At 36.8% G+C, this 23,213-nt stretch overlaps 1 protein-coding gene across 5 annotated transcripts in view; it reads right to left on the bottom strand.

Annotated features, from left to right (window-relative positions):
• PNPLA8 (patatin like phospholipase domain containing 8) overlaps positions 1-23,213 on the bottom strand; it is a 74,767-nt gene that overhangs the window by 6,832 nt on the left and 44,722 nt on the right. For 4 of the 5 annotated variants that reach the window (XM_012557356.2, XM_023737040.1, XM_023737039.1 and 1 more), the window contains 2 exons: positions 18,488-18,683; positions 11,346-12,995 (listed from right to left, as the gene is read on the bottom strand). In XM_012557356.2, coding sequence (XP_012412810.1) covers positions 12,721-12,995; positions 18,488-18,683 — 471 coding nt within the window. In that variant the 3' untranslated portion in view covers positions 11,346-12,720. Of the gene's footprint in view, positions 1-11,345; positions 12,996-18,487; positions 18,684-23,213 lie in introns of those variants that run through there. The other variant, XM_023737042.1, reaches the window with a different exon arrangement.

The raw sequence follows: 23,213 nt of genomic DNA, 5'->3' as shown, positions 1-23,213 counted from the left end.
AGATAATGGTGATGGAATAATTTGGAAAAGGATAGTGAGAATAGCAGCACAACTGGAAGAATGTAATCGATGTCACTGAACTGTACATGTAGAAATATTTGAAATGGTGTATCTTTGGCTATGTATATTTTCACCAAAAAAAATAAAAAAGGTCATGTAAGGTCGAGAAGGGAGAGTGTTGACATGTCATGGGGTTGTTAACCAATGTCATAAAACAATATGTGTACCGACCGTTTAATGAGAAACTATTTGTTCTGTAAACCTTCATCTAAAGTACAATAAAAAAATAATAATTGTCTTTTTGGAAATCATGACTTTTACAGAAGTTTTCAAATGATTTCAGTGTTTACCTTCTGGTTGATACGAGAGACATTAAAAAAAATAGCTGTGAAAATTAAATTACTCTAAAGAGTGTTGGAGTTAAACTCTGTTCCTATTTGAATTGATGATGATGCTTGTGATAAACTGAATGTAGCAGTGTTTTTCCACACACCACTGATGACACAAGGAGCCCTGGTGGCACAATGGTAAAGCACTTGGCTGCTAAGTGAAAGGTTGGCAGTCCGAACCTACCCAGCAGCTCCATGGGAGAAAGACCTGGTGATCTGCTTCCATAAAGATTACAGCCATGAAAACCCTATGGAGCAGTTCTACTCTGTCACATGGGGTCGCTATGAGTTGCAATCCCAACAGCACCTAACAACAACAACATTGCCGACATACGGGACGCTGTGTCTGAAGATCAGGACATAGCCAATTCCCCATGCTCAAAAAATGAAAATAATATAAGCCTATAATTACAAAATTCTATACTATCTAAATGTCATCAAAATCTCTGAAGCATATATTTCCTTGTTATATTCTATATGCATGTATTAACACGTATTTGCATTATATACTAAAGTACAGTCTAAAGTTCCACTACTTCTGTAGTTTTTGTGTGTCAGCGTTGGGCATTTTTCACATAATTCAACATAGGAAATCACTGCTTAAGGGCATGTTTAAATGTGTATGGATTAATTGTATCCTGATACGAGACATGTTTTTATTCAAAATTAGCAAAATAACAGCACCTGCAATTCGCAGAAATGTGGTGTTAATGACAAATAGAAAAAAAAATGTAGTTTTAAATGGCTCTTAATTCTACAGGTATTATTAAAAAAACAAACAAACAAAAACTTGTTTTTATTAAGACCAAATCTAAAAGGCAGAGAGAGGTATAAATTACATTGTTCTTGTTTAACCTTTTCAAGTTGAGACTTTTGATAAAGAATTCCTTAAAGTGTTCCTATGTCACCACAAACAAAAAAAGCACAATGACTGTGTTTGTTACCCTTGAACACTTTTTTAAAATGAAAGACATTTCGTTTTACAAAATTCATATAGTGAATCACAAAGACATGTATCTTGACATCGAACATTTCATGACCTTTTTTCCCGCTTTTTTGTATTCCTTTCTGTTGTTGCAGGTATGGGTTATTTTTAATTGCATTCCCAGTTGTTTTTTGGATAGTTGATTTACTTAAAATGCACCTTAAATACTTTTTTGGACCACAGTGTGTTGGAAATATAATGCAATAAAATTTATACAAGTTGATAATAGTGTTCCTTTCTTCTCAGATAATTTGATGTTAACTTTTGTTTTTTACAGTCATCATCAGAAGTAGTATGTAATATAAGAAAGAGTGCTGTTGTTGTTGTTGGGTGCTGTCAAATTGATTCTGATGCATAGTCAAACCCCAGGTGACAGAGTAGAACTGCCCAATAGGGTCTTCTAGGCTATAATCTTTGTGGAGGAGCCCTGGTGGCACAGTGGTTAAGAGCTTGGCTGCTAATCAGCCACCCAAGAGATCAGCAGTTTGAGTCCACCAGCCACTCCTTGGAAATCCAGTGAGGCAGTTCTGCTGACTAGGAGTCAGGATTGACTTGATGGCAGCAAGCCGGGTTTTCTTTTTTTTTTTTTTTGTCGTTACAGAGGCAGATCACCAGGTCTTTCTCCCATGGTGTTGCTGGGTAGGTTCAAACCACCAACCTTTCAGTTAGCAGTTGAGCACTTAACCATTGTGCCACCAGGGCTCACAAGTAGCATTTGTTAGCATACTATTTTATTCTTCTATGAGATGGGCACATTCATCATAGTTTGATCTTTGAAAATTTGCCTAAATACAGGCGTTTAAATATGTTGAAGATTATTTGTCCTGAAATTAGAATAAAATATCTGAAAGGATATTACAGTATTTATTTTAGATATGTTAATTTAGCAAATCTGCTATACACTCATGTTCATACTAAAAACAAAAAAACAAACCGATTGCCATGGAGTCGATTCTGACTCATAACACTTCTATAGGACAGAGTAGAACTGCCCCATAGGGTTTCCAAGGAGCGCCTGGTAGATTCGAACTGCTGGATCTTTTGGTTAGCAGCTGTAGGTCTTAATCACTACACCACCAGGGTTTCCATGTTCATACTATGATCTATAATTCCCCATTGATAATGAGAAGGCTATTTGCTTCTCTTGGGGAAAAGGTACATACCAAAACTCGTTGCTATTGAGTTAATTCTGACTCATAGCGACCCTATAGACAGAGTAGAACTGCCCCATAGGGTTTTCAAGGAGTGGCTCGTGGATTCGAACTGCCAACCTTTTGATTAGCAGTCAAGCTCTTAACCACTGCACCACCAGGGCTCCCTGACTTCATAGCAGTCAAGAAATACAAGACTTTCCTTAAAATCACCATGATCATTAGATATGTAAATATGTTACCTCAATGATACCATAAAATAAGGATAATGATAGTACCTACCTCCTAAGATTATTACGAAGATTAAATGGCAATAAAGATTACCTACATCTGTTACTAGAACCTTTGACCATTTTCTACCATTTAATCTGTTCATAGGGTTGCTACAGAGTCGGAATCCACTCAACAGCAATGGGTTTGAATTTTGATATTTTTAAATCTGTCCATACTCAATCAGACTGAAATCTTTAAAATACATCTCACGATTGATACTGGTTAGAGGTAAGGGATCAGTCTGTATTAAGTTAAATATTTTTATCATAAATGCAAGTCAACATTAGTCGATATTTTTTTCTTTTAACAAACTAATTAGCCAAACTCATAATGCATATCTATGGTGTGATGAATTTTAATCCATTTGTATCACTTGAATAAAGGTTATAATGAACAAAGCAATCAGTGTGACTTCTGAGAGAGACCCAGTCATCAAACCTTGGACCAGAGCATGGTAGTAGTTTAGTCAAGGGACATCTGTAGTCTATGAATCTTTTTTGGATGACACATAGCTCCTGCCAGGAACAGAACAAACTATTTTTAATGTGACACCTCCCCTCCTTCCTATTTCCTAGCCATGAAAGAGTAACTGCCACAGATTTGCTCCAAAAACTGAGATTAAGTGAACAGTTCAGTTGTATTTAAACTTGGCAAAAAAGGAAGAACAAGGAGCAATGAATGCAAAAAAAAAAAAAAAAAAAAAATTCCTGTTGGGATGGACCCAGAATGGAATTTTACAAATGGTTTATGTACCCTACTTCTGGGTAGAGTATACCCTCAATTTCTTGAGGGTAATGAATTATTTGTGTTCTGTGGATAAAAAGTCCAGAGTTACTGAAAGGGGGCAATGTTGGCATTTTGGGTGAGAGAGTTATTCACTGTGAGGGGCTATCCTGTATCCTAAAGAGCCCTGATGGCACAGTGGTTAAGCTCTCAGCTGCTAACTCCTGTTGCATGGAAGAAAGATGTGGCAGTCTGCTTCCATAAAGATTACAGCTTTGAAAAGCCTATGGGGCAGTTCTACTCTGTCCTAGAGGGTTGCTATGAGTTGGAACTGACCTGAAGGCAGTGGGTTTATCCTGTATCCCACGTCTTGCAAAATATTTGCCTCTCTGGCTCTTGGAGTACTAAATGCCAGTAGTTCCCCCAGACAATCTTCTCCCTCCCCTCCCAGCTTCCGACTTCCAAACACCTCTGGAGAGATGAGTAACACCATTCCTATTTTGTTTAATCACTGTGTTAAATAAAGAAATAAAGACAGTATTCTCAAAATTTGATGTTGGAATTATTTTCCTTTTCAAAAAAACAATTTTGAGGTCATGAAGATTGAGATGACAATTATTGAAATCAGTACATTTCTTCACCATTTAAACCCCAGATTTTACCGTCTCAAGCTCAGTAAACTAGATTTGAAGTCACTTTACAACATTCCAGGACAGGACATTCTGGGAAGAGGGACAGAAAGAGTTGTGGTTAAGAGAATGAGTTGGTCCTAGCTCTACCACTTACTAGCTGTGCTATTCCTTTCTAAGAAAGGGATAAGCATGATATCCACCTCATAGGCTTCCTTGAGGATTAAGTGTGCTAATACTTGTAACCTGCTTAGCCCAGTTCCTGGTAATCAAGAAGCACTTAAATGTTAGCTGCTGGCTGCTAGACATAAAGGGGTAAGGAAGTGGAACTCTACGCATTTAACAGTTGTCACTTACAAGGACCAAGAATTTGTGAGAAAAACTGTACTTTGGAAGAAACAATGTAAGTTAGGGCGGCCTCAGAATTGACTAAAACATAATGCAAATGGCAATTTCTGCTAGTAGAAAAGTCTGATTTGTTATACTGCTAACTGCTAAAGGAAAATTAAGAAAGTGTGCCTTTTCATAAATTCACAAAGCCCGAGATGAGCTGTCATGTTTATTTATCGCGCATTTTAAATACATCGCCAACTCCTGTTTTAAATATATACAGTTCAGTGACTTCTACCCTTGATGGTTGACAATTGCTCAGTCTATGGCAAAATGTTGTTTCATTAATTATGTATCAAACACAGAATCCACAATGAACAAATATGAAAACAAGGAAAGGATGTTTTCTAATTTCCTAAATTCTTAATCTAACAAATGTATCAAACACCCAGTATGCTGTTCTTTTCTACAGTAGTCTGTAATTCATGTTTTCACTGATCTAGATGGTCCTTTATATTTCAATTTGAATATCTGAATATATTTAAATTCAATATATTTAATCAGACATAAATTCAAAACATTGTAGGTGAGAATAAGGTAAGAGAACATGTTAAACGGATATTCATCAATTCTTCAGTTACTGAAGGCCTCAAACAATAAAATACTCAGAATCCAAGACCTGATTTTTCTCCTAAATGAATAAAATATCTAGACATTTGAATACCCCATGTCAAAATAACATAGTGATGTAAACGTGATATTTAATACATATTGTTGCACAATTAGAATTCAACAATTTAGAATAGTTGCTTACTGCCCAAAGATATAAATAACCCAGAATTATCACAGTCATGCATTACCAGGAAGACCCCTGACATAACTGCAATGATCTTTCACAATCTGCAGCACCCTGTCCATACTTCATGGATTGGGTCATTGTGACTTTACTAATTGATAATACACAAGACTGAGATCATGGAATTGCCAGAGTTGTAAGCATTATATATATGATGACGCTTGTGATAAACTGAATGTAGCAAGGAAATGACAGGCTCTCCATTTCTACATAGTAGTAACAAACAATTAGAAAATTAAATATAAAAAACAACTCTATTCACAATAGGTCTAAATGAATAAACTACTTAGAAATAAATTTGACAAAAGAAGTGCAAGACTCATATACTGGAAAACTACAAACACTGATGAGAAAAAATTTTGAAAGACCTAAATAAATGGAGATCATCCATGTTCATCATATGCTTCAAAATTTGTATGCTTCCAAAGGCACCATGGAAAGACTCAATATTGTTAATTTATCAGTTATCTAAAACTGATATATAGGTTCAACTCAATCCCTATCAGAATTCCAGTGGGTTTTTTTTTTTAAATGGAAATTGATAGGCTGATTATAAAATTTATTTGGAAATGTACAAGTACTAGATGAGCCAAAACAATTTTGAAAAAGAAAAAGTTGGAAGAATTATACTGCCTGGTTTCAAAACTTATCATGAAGTTACACTAAGACAGTATAATGTCTAACGATAAAAATACAGATCAATGGAACAGAATAGAGTCCAGAAATAGACTCAGAAATATATCCACCCATTACCTATCACCATTGAGTGGATTCTGACTCATAGTGACCCTATGGGGCAGAGTAGAACTGCCCCACAGGGTTTCTAAGGAGCAGCTGGTGGATTCGAAATGCTGACCTTTTGGTTAGGAGCCAATCTCTTACCCAGTATAAGGGCAACCAATTTTTGGCAAAAGTGCAAAGGTAATTAAGTGGTGAAAAGATATTCTTTTCAACAAATCAGATAGCCATTTCAACAATGGATAATCGTATGTGAAAAAAAAAAATTTCAACACTTACTTTATATATACAAAAAATTAAATCAAATCATAAACCTAAATGTAAGAGCTAAAACTGTAAAATTGCTAGAAGAAAACATAGGGAAAAAATATTTGTTCTTAAATACTACAACGAAAGCATGATCCATAAAAAGACAAACTGATAAATTGATCTTCATCGAAATTAAAAACTCACACACTTTAAAGGACATCATGAGAAGATAAGTCACAGACTGGGAGAAAATGTTGGCAAACCATATTTCCGGTAAAATAATTGTACCCAGAATATATAAGGAACTCTTGTAACCCAATAATAAGATGACAAATGAGCCAATTTAAAAATGAGCAAAAGATTTGAATAGACATTTCACAAAAGAAGATACACTAATAGCTAATAGAACATGAAAAGAGGCTCAACATCAGTAGCCATTAGAGCAATGCAAATTAAAACCAAAATGAAATATCATTACATATTCACTGGATAGCTATAATAAAAAAGACAAATGATATCCAGGCTGGAGAGGATGTGAAGAAAATAAAACTTCGTACACGGCTGATGGCAATGTAAAATGGTACAGACACTTTGGAAAACTATCTGACAGTTTCTTTAAAAGTTAAACATAAACTTACTATAAACCTGTTGCTGTTGAGTCGATTCCAACTCATAGCAGTCCTCTAGGATAGAGAAGGACTGCCCCACAGGGTTTCCAAGGAGCAGCTGGTAGATTTGGACTGCAGACCTTTTGGTTAGCAGCCAAGCTCTTAACCACTATGCCACCAGGGCTCCAAACTTAAACTATATGATATGACCCAGCAATTCACTTTCAGGTATTTAATGAAGATAAATGAAAATGTTATGTCCACACAAAGACTTGTACATGAATTTCATAATAACACTTTTCATAACAGGCAAATATGGAAATCAATTCAAACACTTATCAACTTGTGAATGGATAAACAAAACGTGTCATATCCATACAATAAAAAGGAACCCACTACTGATACATGCTACAACATGGAAGAACCTCAATAACATGATTACTGAAAAAACTATTGTATGATTCCATTTATAGGAAGTATCCAGAAATGGAAACCTATACAGACAGAAAGCAGATCAGTGGTTTCTGGGGCTGGGGATGGATGATTGACTGCATATGGGCATGGGGGAAATTTTTGGGATGACGGAATTGCTCTAAAACTGGATTGTAGTAATGGTTGCACAACTCTATAAAATTAAGATTGAATATACCATGGACTGTCAAAAGAACGAACAAATTTGTCTTGGAAGAAGTACAGCCAGAATGCTCCTTAGAAGCAAGGATGGTGAGACTTCATCTCATATACTTTGGACATGTTATCAGGAGGGACCAGTGCCTGGAAAAGGACATCATGCTTAGTAAAGTAGAGGGTCAGCGAAAAAGGAAACCCTCAATGAGATGGACTGACATGGTGGCTGCAAAAATGGGCTCAAACTTAACAACGATTATGAGGCTGGCTCAGGACTGGGCAGTGTTCCGTTCAGTTGTACCTAGGGTTGCTACGAGTCGGAGTCAGCTTGACGGCACCTAATGACAACATAAAGTTAATAAAAATGACTAAATTGTAGTTATTATGGATGACTTTTTTGGAATGGAAATTATATCTCAATAGAGCTGTTAAAAAAAAAAAAACTCAAGGGAACATAGAAATTGATAAATATGTGTAATGTGAAGGAAGAAGTCCAAGCTGCACTGAAGGCACTGGCAAAAAACTAGGCTCTAGGAATTGACAGAATACCAATTAAGATATTTCAACAAACAGATCAGATGAAGGTGGCACTAGAGGTGCTCATTTGTCTATGCCAAGAAATTTGGAAGACGCCTACCTGGCCAACCAACTGGAAAAGAACTGTATTTGTGCCCATTCCAAAGAAAGGTGATCCAACAGAATGTGAAAATTATCAAATATCATTAGTATCACACACAAGTATAACTTTGCTGAAGATCATTCAAAAGCGGGTGCAGCAGTACACTGACAGGGAACTGCCAGAAATTCAAGCTGGATTCAGAAGATGACGTGGAAATAGGGATATCATTGCTGATGTCAGATGGATCTTGGATGAAAGCAGAGAATACCAGAAAGATGTCTACTTGTGTTTCATTGACTATGCAAAGGCCATTTGACTCTGTGGAACATAACAAATTATGGATAACATTGCGAAGAATGGGAATTCCATAACACTTAATTGTGCTCATGAGGAACCTGTACGTAGACCAAGAGGCAGTCATTCAAAGAGAACAAGGGGATACTGCGTGGTTTAAAATCAGGACAGGTGTGTCTCAGGGTTGTATCCTTTCATGATACTTATTCAATCTATATGCTGAGCAAATAATCGAGAAGCTGGACTATTTGAAGAAGAACGTGGCATCAGGATTGAAGCAAGACTCATTAACAACCTGCGTTATGCAGCTAACACAACCTTGCTTGCTGAAAGTGAAGAGGACTTGCAGCACTTACTGATGAAGATCAAAGACCACAGCCTTCAGTATGGATTACATCTCAACATAAAGAAAATGAAAATACAACTGGACCAAGAAGAAACATCATGATACACAGAGAAAAGACGGAAGCTGTCCTAGGATTTCATTTTGCTTGGATCCACAATCAACGCCTATGGAAGCAACAATCAAGAAATCAAATGACCCACTGCATTGGGAAAATCTGCTGCAAAAAATCTTTTAAGTGTTAAAAAGCAAAGATGTCACTTTAAGGACTAAGGTGTGCCTGACCCAAGTCATCGTGTTTTCAATTGCCTCATATACATATGAAAGCAGGATATTGAATAAGGAAGACCAAAGAATAATTGATGCCTTTGAAATACGGTGTTCACAAAGAATATTGAATATACCATAAGCTGCCAGAAGAACAAATTAATCTGTCTTAGAAGTACAGCCAGAATGCTCCTTAGAAGCAAGGATGGTGGGATTGGTCTCACACACTTTGGACATGTTATTAGGAGGGACCAGTCCCTGCAGAAGGGCATCATGCTTGGTAGAGGGTCAGTGACAAAGAGGATGACCCTCAGTGAGATGGACTGACGCAGTGGCCACAATGGGCTTAAGTGTAACAATGATCATGAGGATGGCACAGGACCAAGCAGTGTTTCATTCTGTTGTACACTGGGTCACTTTGAGTCGGAACTGACTCAAGGGCATCTAAGAACAACAACAACAAAGGGTGGAGTCCCAGTTCTGGAATAAAGATGGCAGTATAAATGTTTGTACAATGAAAAATGAGCTTTTGAACCCGGTTAACTGAAGAGATGAAAATGAAGGTTAAAAATGTTTGTAACTGTCTTCATTTCACTATTATTTAACTTTCTATAAGCCTTGGTTTCCTTAGCTGGAAAACGGGAGTAATAATGCCTGCACAGGCGTATTACAAGATGTGAGATAAGGGACCAAATATATTTAGTATTGTGCTTGGCATATAAGTGTTAGACATTAGCTATTAGCAATCATAAAAATATTCATGTTTCCTCCATAGATATGAAAGTACTTGGCAAAACACATTTGTCTTTCCCTACTACAATAGCTATAAAATTTCCCTTAATGTATAGTGGAACCACAATTTAATCAACTTTATTTACTCAAAGTGAGCTGTAATAAAAAGGAGAATCCATAACCTACCCTGATAGCAAGTGCTCTTCTTCTTTAAGAAGAGTGTTCTCTACTTCTGTTCCTTCCTGAAAAGAAATCCACTCTACTTTTATACAAAGTACTAGCTTCATTATAAAGTGAGGGTTATCTCAGGTGAAGTACGCAGTTCCTCAGATAATCAGCTTCAAGTACAAATGGGGACAAGCTTAGAAACTGGTGCACCACACAACTGGGTGTATCTTACTGGAGAGAAAGAGCTGAAGAAACAGGAATGGGGATGTGGGCACGTACTTACACCATGCTATGTGGTTTAAGGCTGGCCTAAGTACGCTTGTGTACTATACTGTTGAAGAAGAAAACTATGGACCAAGTTTAAAAAAGGGGGCAGAGAGTTAACATCAGCTGTAAACAGATGAACTGTATCATGTTAGGACAAGAGTGATCTTATGTAAATTTCACAAATATTTTATTGTGGTTGGAATTTGCTTTATTACAAACAATACTTAGGAATATTCTGATTTCCAATTATTTGCATTTTTCTTACATTTATAACACTGTTCTAGCTGAATATAAATATATATAGCTGTGGACTGAATGAAAGGACTATTTTACAATTTCTTTAGAAATCATTAATAGCTTCATATTTACTTACAATGTGTCTAAACACTGTAATTTGGATGTTACAGTCTATGTTTTTAGTCACATTACTGGCACTGATGCATGTGAAATAGTCAAATATGATGAGAACTATCTCTGGGACACAGTAGATTAGGTAAAATTTCGAGCTTTTTGAACTTCAGGGCTCCTAGCTACTTCAGTGATTGGCAGCTCTGTAGTAGGTGAAAAGGGAAGGCGGCTGCCATTAGCTGCTGGGATTGATGAAGCCCAAAGGGAAACAGAGTTGTAAGATTTCCCTCTATCCCCTCAGACTGAACGCTGACCTTTTCTGACTTCCTTCCCTCTCAAGATTCTTTTGACATCTACTTTCTCCTAGAAAAACGTGGTGTGGGAGGGGAAGAAGTACCCAGTGTAATTATAACCTGGACCAGCTCTCACCACCTACTTGAGGAAATCCCATCCAGCCTGTGTGCCTCTAGGGACGACTCCATCTGAGGTACTATTTTTAATAAACAACAATATCTGCAGCAAAAATGGAACTGAAATACTGCCAGTATACTATTTATTATAGAAATAAAAATTCTGAGACACTCAAGGCCTGAGCATCAAAATAATTCTTATTCTATATATTTTTTATATAAATGGTAAGTTAGAGAATTACATTTTGTTTAAAAAATAGTGTTTTTCCTCTGTTTCTTTGAAAAGGGCAGATATTTTACCTGTATAGGACTCTTCATTTTCACATCTCTTTCATTCAGTTTTTTTTTTGTACATTTGCAGAATGTACCTTTTGGGTTGCCATAAAAGAGAAGTAAAATGTGAGAGCTAGCTTTCCTTGTTTTACAAATGAAATACCTGAAGCCCAGAGAGGCTGCCCACCTTCCTCAAGATCACAAACATAGGACTTTGCAGCGGAGCCAGGAATAGCATCTAGACTCTCCAACAACTTCCAGCACACTCTGAACCATACCTCACTGTCTCTATGGATCAACATCGCAAAGGAGTTTACAACAATTTGGGCAACAGGGTTTATAGCTTTAGTTTATATGAAACTATAAATAAAAGGGCCTTTTGTCTTCATTTTTCCTGATAAATCTAAACATGATGTAAGCATTTACATGACAAACGGAGAGATAACAAAACGAAGATGAATTTGGTCGGTATGAATAATGATTCAGGTTGATGCATTAAGTATTAACCTCTGTGAAATGCAGGTTAAAGGAGTTAATGAGGTAAAATAAGCCCAACATTTTCTTTTAATTATACTGCTGACAGGTGTATACGAATGCCACAAATAAATGGGGAGTTACATTATGAACTATAATTTTTAAAAAAACACATTAGCCTTTTAACAAAAGATTTCCACATTTTATTTTTGTTAATGCTAGGAACACTTTCTCAGTAAATCCCAACGCTTTTATAACAGTGAATGATGAGCTAGAGCTAGACCCAGAAATGTTAACATGCACTATCATCTTGACATTCCAGGAGAAAAAGTGGTGGGTTTGGAACTTTACGTATTTTTTTAAAACCAAACAACGTTGAAATAAGCAAATTTTGAATAGAAAAGTGAATCTGGTTCTTTCATATCTCAAATGTAAAAGTACTCCGATAGAGAAAATTCCATTTTTATGCATTTTTGTAGATGACATGGCAGTAAGAGGCAGCATGTGGACTGCAGAACGTAGATAGTGAAAATGTAAGTAATGTAAATTTGAGAAGATATTAACTTTTCCACAGAAAATCAATGATCAAATAAAACCACATGATTATGGTGAGTAAAGCAAAAATACCAAATATAGTATGATAGTTTTCAGTTTATTGTTTGGCATATATATTAATAAATTTTTAAACATCAAACAATGTAACACTAATATCTACTAAAACTAACTAGCACAACAGTAGGATTCCTAAAGCTCAGGGAACTATTAATATCATAAAAATCTAATTCCCATAAGCACTCTGTAACCAAGCATACCCGCTGGACTGTGGAAGCTGGTCCAAGCACCATCTTTTCCCAGGATTCCCCATAATTCATAAGTATTTCAGAGGTAACTCATGCTGAATCCCACAATTTCTTAACTGATCTTCTGGGAGCACGTTTTCATTCATGAGAGCACATGCATATATTTGTCACAATTTTGAAAAGAATGGAAGGCCTTCATACATGTCGGATTTCAGTTTTATCCAATCATTAATTTTCTGTAGAGTTGTTTTTTCTTGACTTAATATTTTTGCAGCTTTTTTCATTTTTTCTTCATTTCTTTCTATGTACTTCAACCCTTCCAACTGCAGCTGATCTAGCTTTTCATTTCGACTTTCATCTAGAGGTATGTTTTCACACATTACAGGATTGAATCTAAAGTAGGTGTTAGGAGGTAATAAACCATCAAGCATTATATGGACTTCTGTTAAAACAAACAAAAAAGGGGATGAGGTGGATAAGAAAATTGAGTTATTCTGCAATGATCTATTAATTTTATCTTTATTTAAAATTATCTTTTTGGGGGGCAAATTACAAAGTCTTGATTACTTCATCACTCAAACTAATTAACAGTATGAGTAAGGAATCAATAATAATGAATACTACTACAAAATACTTCATATAATTCTGCTACCTTAGTATGACCATGCTTTTGGTCATACTGTCTGCACTGGTGACATGGCTCCCCAACTTTTTTTGTTTTTAATTTTTGGGGGATCAACTTTATTGAGGTATAATTTATATTTTTAAAAAGTCACTAATTTTAAGTATATAATCTGCCACATAGATATCAGTTGCTGTCCAGTTGATTCTGACTCATGGCAAACCTGTGTGTCACAGAAGAAGTGTGTTCCATAGGGTTTTCAGGGTCCCTGGGTGGTGCAAACAGTTAATGTGCTCAGCTACTAACTTAAAAGGTTGGTGGTTTGAATCCACCCAGAGGCACCCTGGAAGAAAAGCCTGGCAATCTACTTCCAAAAAATCAGCCATTGAAAACCCTATGGAGCACAGTTCTACTCTGACACACGTGGGGTCAACCATGAGTCGGACCAACTCAATGGCAACTGGTTTTCCATAGGGTTTTACACACACACGTACACACATATAATTTCAATTTTCAATTGTTCACTGATGGTATGTAAAAAATACAACTGATTTTTGTGTGCTGACTTTGCATTCTTCAATTTGCTAAGCTCATCAGTCCTAGTTAGCTTTTTCTTAGATTCCTTAGGACTGTCAACATAAAGCACCACTGTTGTCTATAAATAGTTTTACTTCTTCCTTTCTAATCTATATGCCTTTAATTTACTTTTATTGTCTTTCCGCACAAAAGGACCTCCAGTACAATCTCGTCTGGAAGTGGTGACAGCAGACATCTTACTCTGTTTCTGATCTTAAGTGGAAACCATTCAGTCTTTCACCATTATGCATGATACTAGCTCTAGTTCGTTTGTTTTTGAAGATGCTCTTTTTATCATTGATTTCTTTATTTTTGTTTATTGTTGCAGTTTAGTGAAAGTTTATATTTCAAGTTAGTCTCTTATACAAAAATTTATATATACATTGTTATGTGACCCTAATTGCTGTCCCTATACTGTGACAGCACACTCCTCCTTTCCAGCCCTGATTTCCCATGTTCACTCAACCAGCTCCTAACCCTATCTTCTCATCTCACCTCTGGACAGAAGCTGCCCATTTAGTCTCATGTATCTACTTGAGCTAAGAAACATACTCTTCACGAATACCATTTTATGTCCCACAGTCCAGTCCAATCCCTGTCTGAACAGTTAGCCTTGGAAATTATTTTAGATCTGGGCTTATAGAGAATCTGGGGGCCATGCTTTCCAGGGTTCCTCCAGTCTCAGTCAGACCATTAAGTCTGGTCTTTTTACTAGAATTTGAGTTCTGCACCTCACCTTTCTCCTGCTCCATCAGGGACTCTCTGTTGTGTTCCCTGTCAGGGCGGTCATTGGTGGTAGCCAGGCACCATCTAGTTCTTCTGGTCTCAGGCTGATGAAGTCTCTGGTTTATGTGGCCCTTTCTATTTCTTGGGCTATTACTTTCCTTGTGTCTTTGGTGTTCTTCACTCTCCTTTACTCCAGGTGGTTGGGACCAATTGATGCATCTTAGATGGCTGCTTGCAAGCTTTTAAGACCCTAGATGCCACTTACCAAAGTAGACGCAGAATGTTTTCTTAATAAACTTTGTTATGCCAATTGACCTAGATGTCCTCTGAAAGCATGGTTCCCAGACCCCCACCCCTGCTACTGTGTCCCTCAAAGTGTTTGACTGTATCTAGGAAACTTCTTAGCTTTGGTTTAGCCCAGTTGTGCTGACTTCTCCTGTACTGTGTGCTGTCCTTCCCTTCACCTAAAATAATTCTTATCTACTATCTAGTTAGTAAATAACCTTCAGCCACCCTCCCCACCCTTGTAACCATCAAAGAATGTTTTCTTCTGTGTTTAAACCTTTTCTTGAATTTTTATAATAGCGGTCTTATGCAATATTTGTCCTTCTGTGACTGACTAAATTCACTGAGCATAATGTCCTCCAGATTCCTCCATTTTATAAGATGTTTCACAGCTTCATCATTGTTCTTTATCGTTGCATAGTATTCCATTGTGTGGCTATACCATAATTTGTTTATCCATTCTTCCGCTGATGGGCACCTAGGTTATTTCCATCTTTTTGCTATTGTGAACAGTGCTGCAATGAACATGAGTGTGCATATATCTATTCATGTGACGGCTCTTATTTCTCTAGGATATATTCCAAGCAGTGGGATTGCTGGATCACATGGTACTTCTATTTCTAGCTTTTTAAGGAAGTGCCAAATTGATTTCCAAAGTGGTTGTACCATTTTACATTCCCACCAAGTGTGTAAGTGTTCCAGTCTCTCCACAACCTCTCCAACATTGATTATTTTGTGTTTTTTGGATTAATGCTAGCCTTGTTGGGGTGAGATGATATCTCACTGTAGTTTTGATCTGCATTTCTCTAATGGCTAATGATTGTGAGCATTTCTTCATGTGTCCGTTAGCCGCCTGAATATCTTCTTTGGCGAAGTGCCTGTTCATATCCTTTGCCCATTTTTTAACTGGGTTATTTGTGTTTTTGTTGTTGAGGTTTTGCAGTATCTTGTAGATTTTAGAGATTAGATGCTGACTGGATTTATCATTATCATTGATTTCTTATTGTTAAACCAACCTCTTATTCCTGGATGAATTCTACTTGGTCATATTGTATTATCCTTTTTGTAGGTTCCCAAATTCAATTTATTAATTTATTTTTAAGGATTTCTGCAAGTATATTAATTGGGAATAATGGTTGATAGTCTTCTCATTTTTATAATGTTTTTGTCTGGTTTTACTATAAGGGTAATGCTGGCCTTATAGAATGAGCTAGGATGCAGTCTCATCTTTTCTGTTTTTTGGAAGTGTTTATGTGTGGAATCAGTATTATTTTCCCCTAAGTGTTTGGCAGAATTCACCAGTAAAGTCATCTGGATCTGGAGATCTCTCTACATGAAAGTTTTTTAACTACAAATTTAATTCCTTTAACTGGTATAGAGCTATTTAGGTTCTCTATTTCTTAGCTTTTTTGAGTAAGTGCTGGCAGTTTGTCTTTTAAGGAATTTGTCCATTTCATCTAATTTGTCCCGTTTATTGGCATAAAGCTATTCATAATACCCCCTTTTTAGCCTTTTAATGTCCTTAGGATCTGTGGTAATTGTCCTCTCATACCTGATATTGGTAATTTGTCTTCTCTCTTTTATTTCTTGAATGGTTTGCTACAAGTTCATCAATTTTATTGAGTTTAAGGAATCAGCTTTTAGTTTCATTAGTTTTTTCCTATTGTTTTTCTGTTTTCTATTTCATTGATTTCTGTTCTTATCTTTATTATTTCACCTCTTCTGCTTGCTTTGGGTTTAATTTGCTCTTCTTTTTCTATAGGGTGGAAGCTTAGGTCATTGATTTAAGACACAGACTTCTAATATGTGTTTAATGTTATAAATTTCTAATTACTGCTTTTACTATGTACCACAAATTTTGATATGTTGTATTTTTATTTTCATTCAGTTCCAGATATTTTAAAAATTTCTCTTGTAATTTCTTCTTTGACCCAAGGATTATTTAGAATTGTGTTGTTTAATTTTCAAATATTTGAGAATCTCCTAGCTATCTTTCTGTTAATTATTTTTAATTTCATTCTGTTGTGCTCAGAGAACTTAGTTTGTATAATTTTCAATCATTCTGAGTTTACTGACACTTGTTTTATATCACACAATATGGTCTATCTTGGCAACTGTTCTATGTGCACTTGGAAAGAATATATATTCTGCTGTTGTCAGATGGAATGTTCTATAAATGTTAATTTGGCTAAGTTGGTTGATGGTGTTTGTTCAAGTCTTCATATCCTTACAGATTTTCTATTTGTCCTATAAATTACTGAGAGAGGGGTGCTGAAATTTCCTATTATAATTATGGATTTGCCTATTCTTCATTTTTTCTGTAAGTTTTTGCTTTATGCATATTGAAGCTCTATTATCATGTGGATTGGGACTGCTATATTCTCTATCATTATGAAATGTCTCTTTATTGACAATAATATTCTTTTCTCTGAATTCTACTTTGTCTGTTATTAATATGGCCACACCAGCTTTTTTTTAAAATTCATATTTATATTCTTTTACTTTTAGCCTATCTGTACTTTTATAGTTTAAGTAGGTTTCTTATAAACTAGCATATAGCTGGGTCTTGCTTTTATGGCCTGATGAACACTGCTTTCTATCTGGAGTGTTTACATTACTTGCTTTTAATGTGATTATCAAAACGATTGAGTTTAAATTTGCCATCTTGCTTTTTTTTCCCTCTTTTTTCCCACTTGCTCTTTGTTTTCTTATTTCTGCCATCTTTTGGATTTTTTTTTTAAATTATTTTTTGCATTCCATTTTATCTCCATTATTGGCTTATTAGTTATGCCCCCCTCTCCCTTTTCACTTAGTGGTTGCTCTATAGAGCTTGTAATATACATCTTTAACTTATCACAATCTACCTTCAAATACAACAAGATACTTCTATTTCTACCTTCCTATCCTTTGTGCTATCACTGCCATACATTTCAACATATAATATAAATCTCACAATATATTATTATTACTTTTGTTTTAAAAAGATGTGGTGCCTTTAAATTGCATTTAAAGTAAAGAAGTAACATTTGAACAGAAACCTGAATAAAGTAAGGGAATGGGTCAACTATGTACTGGAAGAAGAGCCTTACAAATGAAGGGTATAGCAACTGCAGAGGCCTTGAGGTAGAAGAATGCTTAGCAAGTCTGAGGAACAGCAAGAATTAAGGTGTGGCTAGACACAGTATCTGAGGCTTTTGGATTTTGTTCTAAGGGTGATGGTAAGCCTAGAGGGCTTCCAGCAGGGGAAAGGCATGATTTAATTTACATTTTAAAAGGATTACTTTGGGCTTTGTATGGAGACTATAGAGGGGGCAAGAGTATAAGTAAAGATTTATTCTAATTCCAGTTTGCTTCCATAAGCATGCTAATTCTCACTGTTACCATGTGTATATCCAAACCAACACAAGTCCTTTTGTTGCTTTTCCCTGTTACTGTCTTGAGTCTTCAAGCCTTTGTGCTATCCCTATTTTAGATACTTCTCCAACTGTAAGTAGTTAAAGATAGCACTAGCTCCCAGATGGAGAACAGTCTCTACTCTAAAGTGACTTAACGAGAAATGGGTGAGAAGAAAGGAAAACAAGAAAAGAGAGGCTCCCCTGTGCTTCCTAAATCCACAATATAGGCATGACATGTACTCTTTTAAAGTTATGATCAGCATATTCTACCAAAAACCAAATTCTAGAAGCTGAAGTGCTTTAAGATAGTAAACAAACAAACAGACTAACCTTCTGTATCTGTAGCACTGTTGATAACATGAGACAGTTTGGTTTTCAAGCTTGTGTGCATCACAGTGTTTCTCACATCACTCTCATAACGTCCAGTGCCCAAGGATACGATGCACTGTAATGGGACGTCTGGCCAAAGACATTTACACTCATGCATTGCTAATGCTGAAGGGTTATTTAGAAGCAAACCTCCATCCTGCAAAATATAAGTTAAAAAATATATAATAAATAACTCTTATAGTGAAATTGTATTTTACAAATATGAAAACAAAAATTATATTTTAAACAGTTTGAAATTTACTCAAAGTGAAAGCTGAACTATGTAATATGTTGAACAATAAACTAGTTAGAAACAAGAGGTTCCTTTAAAGTGAATTTACTTTATATAGTACAGCGGCAATAAAAAGTCATGTGAAACTCACTGGCCTGATAAGGAAATTTCTTGTTAAGCTTTTCCTTTTCTACTATGAAAGCTTTTTGAATTCCTTGGACTGCTCTGTATGTTTTGCTCAAAACTACTGAAATGAACTGAATAACTTTTTAAGACACATTTTTCTTGCTGTGTATGAACTGAGTTTTATTTTTCCTTTATGATCCATATGCTTTTTATTTTCATTTCTTACCCTAATGTGCTAAGACTTTTAGTACTATGCTGAATAGGAGTGGTGAAAGTGGATATCCTTGCCTTGTTCCCGATCTTAAGAGAATGCATTCAGTCTTTTCACCACGGAGTATGTTGTTAGCCTTAGGTTATCCGTAGATGCTCTATCAGGTTGAGGAAGTTCCCTCCATTTCTAGTTTGCTCAGAGTTTTTATCATGAGAGGATACTGTATTTTGCCAAAAGCTTCTTTTTTCCATTTATTGATATAATCATGTGTTTTTCTTCTTTACACTGTTAATACGGTAGATTACATTGATTGATTTTTGAATATTTAATCAGTCTTGCATTCCCAGGGTAAATGTCACTTGATCTTGGGGTGTCCATTTCATTTTGAAAACCTACAAATTATCATTAAGCTATTCCTATGAATTTCCTATTAACTTTTACCTATTAATTCTAGATTTTTGTATTTTGAAGCTACACAGAATTGGTCATCTCCTAATCCTACGTTCTAGCCTGAATTATCTGCAGCTTTTTGAATGAACAGCACTCTCTTGCCTTCATGCCTTTCCACATGCTGTCGTCTCAGTCAAAATGTTCTTCCCCTAGTCCTATTCTGTGCTCAACTAACTCCTACTTATTCTTCTAAAGGTGGTTCAAGAGTCCTTTATTCCAGCAAGAACCTAGTTGAAATACTGAGTAGAAAACTATAATAATCCATCTCCAGTAGAAGATAAGACACTGCAGAAATCTGAAAGAGGTGATTTTCAAAGGTATACTACCAACTTCTCACAATGCTCAGGATAAGAGGAGAAATAGGTCTTTCAATTTTCATGCAATAGTGCAGTATATAGTTTAAACAAAGGCATCATTATTATAAGTAATTCAGACATTCTTGGCAAATATAATAATTAAATATTTTTTCTTGTGAGAGAATTTTTTTTCAAAATAGTTTTTAATGTACCAATACAGTAAAATTTGAATACCTGGGTCGTTGAGATATGAATTGTTTTGCCTAGCTGAGTTTTCCACACAGCAGTGTTCTCTGGCTTGAAAGCACCATTAAAAACATCAGGCACGATGCTACTAAAATTTTTTATGGAATGTGAAGGAGAAACACCCCTCATCTTTTCATGACTTTATGGGTTTTTTTGTTTTGTTTTTGGTGGGGAAGGGAGAGGTGGTAGTATTTAAAAAATCACCGGTAACGATTAACTCCTGATTTTTAGCATTACCAAGACAACTTTCTCAAAAACATGATCTCAAATAATACTATGGTTTAATCAGTGAGATCACATTAGACTGGATAGAAATGTTCTCAAATACTAACCACACTTCCCAGAGAAAGTTTATTGGTTCATGGTCCCTCAGTTGACATATGTTATTCACCACTAATGTGTAGCTTTGTGATACCCCTGGGATAACAGGGATCTCCAGGGCTGTTTGGACTCTCAGAAAAGCTGTTTGGTCACATCCCTTCATTCCCTGCTTTATTCTCCATTTTAGTGTGGGCTGTTTGCTGCCACTTCCAATACAATCTCTTCTTACTCCTGAGTTACCATTCTCTATCTCTTTGAAACAATGTGTCTTGTGTTTCCACACTTGTGACTTTCATAAGAAAAGGCTGTTCTTTTAAAGACATCTCCTGTCAACAGGGGCATATTTATTCATAAGCCCATCATGTTTCAGGTCTTGGGCTCTTTTCGTAAGTGTTCCTTTGTGGCTGAGATCTGCCTAAATTGAGATTATCTCTGAAACCTAAAGATTGCAGAAAGCTGGTCTGTGAATGGTCCAGGTCTGGAATGGGGGGAAAAAAATCCCTTCTTTACCACTTGACTGACAGTAGTTGTCCTAGGAACAGAGAAGCTTCTCTCCCTTGTCTGGACTCTGGAAGAGGGTAATTTGTACCAGCAGCAGAAAGAAAAAATGGCAGCACACATGGTAGGCATTATGCCTATCTTTGTCATGGATTCAATAGACTTAATTTTCAGTGTACATCTCAGTAATGTAGTTAAATGCTTATGATTCCTAAAGTCAAAGTAGCACGGCAGAGGATATACACCAAAACCCAGAATCCTAAAATAAACATAGCAAAATGCAAGTTAAGATTGTGAGAAGTAGGCCTTCTCTGATAGGTTGCTTCAGTTCATTCATTAAAAAATTAATGACTGGCCTCTTCTGGGCAACATGGCGCTATAGACAGAAGCACCACGCCATCCCTCCACAGCAAAGATCCGAAAAACTGAGTCAAACAGAGAAAATGGCAATCCTGAAATCCTAAGCATCAAATGAAGAGATAAAGAACTTAGCCAAGCACCAAATGGAAAAAGAAACTGACAGAGAACAGAGAGTGAGGAGAGATACATGCAGAGGTCCCCTATCAGCTAATGTGGCACGGACCCACCATCTTGGACTCCTATTGGAGATGGGTGAACAGGGCGTATGGGAAAGCAGCTTCATGGAGCTTCCAGCAGGAGACAGAACAACTGGTAATCAGCGATATATGCTTTCCCACCCCCCACCCTTCTTCACCCCCACTTGGCCTCCTCTGCTTCCTGAGTCGACAGTCTCTTGGCCAGGAAGCACAAGCTTTACCCCAGCGCTGCTTGGATTCCACCTGCCTGCACTGGCCGGCTCCCTGAGTGCCATTTGTTGGCTGCTGGTGTTGCTTTTTTCCACTTCTTTTGATTTCTTCCATGCCTCTCACTACCTCTCCCTCCTTTCTCTCAAATACCTGGCTCTGCGCACCACCTTAGCGTCTTCCTGAAAGGCTGTGAAATGCTGCTCAAATGTGAAACTGCTTCCCGGCCCGTGCAGCCATGCTGGCAGGATCCCGGGGCTTTTTGTTTGTTGGTTTTGAATTGTTTGTTTTCTTTTTCTTTTCACGAACTGGCAGCCCATTCTAGCCGGGCAGTACTGCGCGGCTTGGAACCTACCCCCTCTGTTTGCACAGGTGCGCAGAGGGATCCCTGAAGGCATTTCTTGTTTCTTGGTTTTTTTTTTTCCTGTTTTTATGGGGGTTTTCTTGTTCTTTTTTTTATCTGTTTGATTTGTTTTCTTCTCTCTTTTTCACTTTTTGTCTTTCTTCATTACTCAGTTTCTCATTTTGCTATACTTACCTTCTCTTCCTGTCTCCTGAATACCTGGCGCTGAGTAACACCTCTACCCCTTCTAGCCAGACTGTACCTCACGGCCTGGGAGCAACTTCCCCAGACCTCACAGCTGCACCGGTAGGATCCCTGGGAGCTTTTCTTTTTCCTTTGTAATTTTTATTTATTCTTTTTTTTCTTTTCTTCTTCTCGTTTTTGTTTTTCTCCATTTCTCAGTCTCTCATCTCTCCACTCCAATGGCAAGCTCCCTTAGTACTTTTTTGTTTGTTTGTATGTTTTTAGCTGCTATTCCTCTCTCCTCTCTCTCCTCTTTCACATATCCATCTTAGCTCCACACATCACACTCTCCCTGCTCCATCCTGCCTACTTGCACTGTGCACTGAACATCACACTCCCAAGCAGCACAGGCACAGCCTACTGGAACCCCTGCACTGATTCCCAGCCCGCCCTGTTGGCTGTAGTACGTGCCACAAACAACCCATCTCAGCAACTCCTCTACAGCTAGACCTGCCCTGATGTACGGTATCTGAGACAACTGACCCAGCCAATTGGAGAAGGAGGCGAAAAGTACCGTGCCCACAGATGAGCAAACAACAAAGAACACACAGCCTGCCTGCTCAGACATAGCCAAATAAAACAAAATAGCAGATGAAACAAACAAATCTACAATCAATAAACAAGGAAAATAACTACCAAATGCCCCAAAGACAGCTGACAATATCAAAACATTTACAAAAACAGGACAGGATGGTTCCAGTAGGCATCCAAAATAAAACAGCAGATGACTTTCCAGTAGAAGAAAAGGCACTAGACTACCTGATAGGGAATTCAAATTCTCTAATATTCAGAGCTATCCAAAAGTTGAAGCAAAAAGCAGACAAAAATGAGGAAAAAATAGACAAATTCATGGAAAAGGCAGACAAATTCATGGAAAATACAGACAAAAAAATTGGAAGAATTCAGGAAAATAATACAGGAACAAAATGCCAAAATAAATTCACAACTAGAAATCAT

The sequence above is a fragment of the Trichechus manatus genome, unplaced genomic scaffold, assembly GCF_000243295.1.
Source record: "Trichechus manatus latirostris isolate Lorelei unplaced genomic scaffold, TriManLat1.0 scaffold00096, whole genome shotgun sequence".
In the NCBI taxonomy this organism is placed as follows: domain Eukaryota; kingdom Metazoa; phylum Chordata; class Mammalia; order Sirenia; family Trichechidae; genus Trichechus; species Trichechus manatus.
Note: the sequence above shows the minus strand (reverse complement) of the source record. Positions and strands in the feature narration are given on the sequence as shown.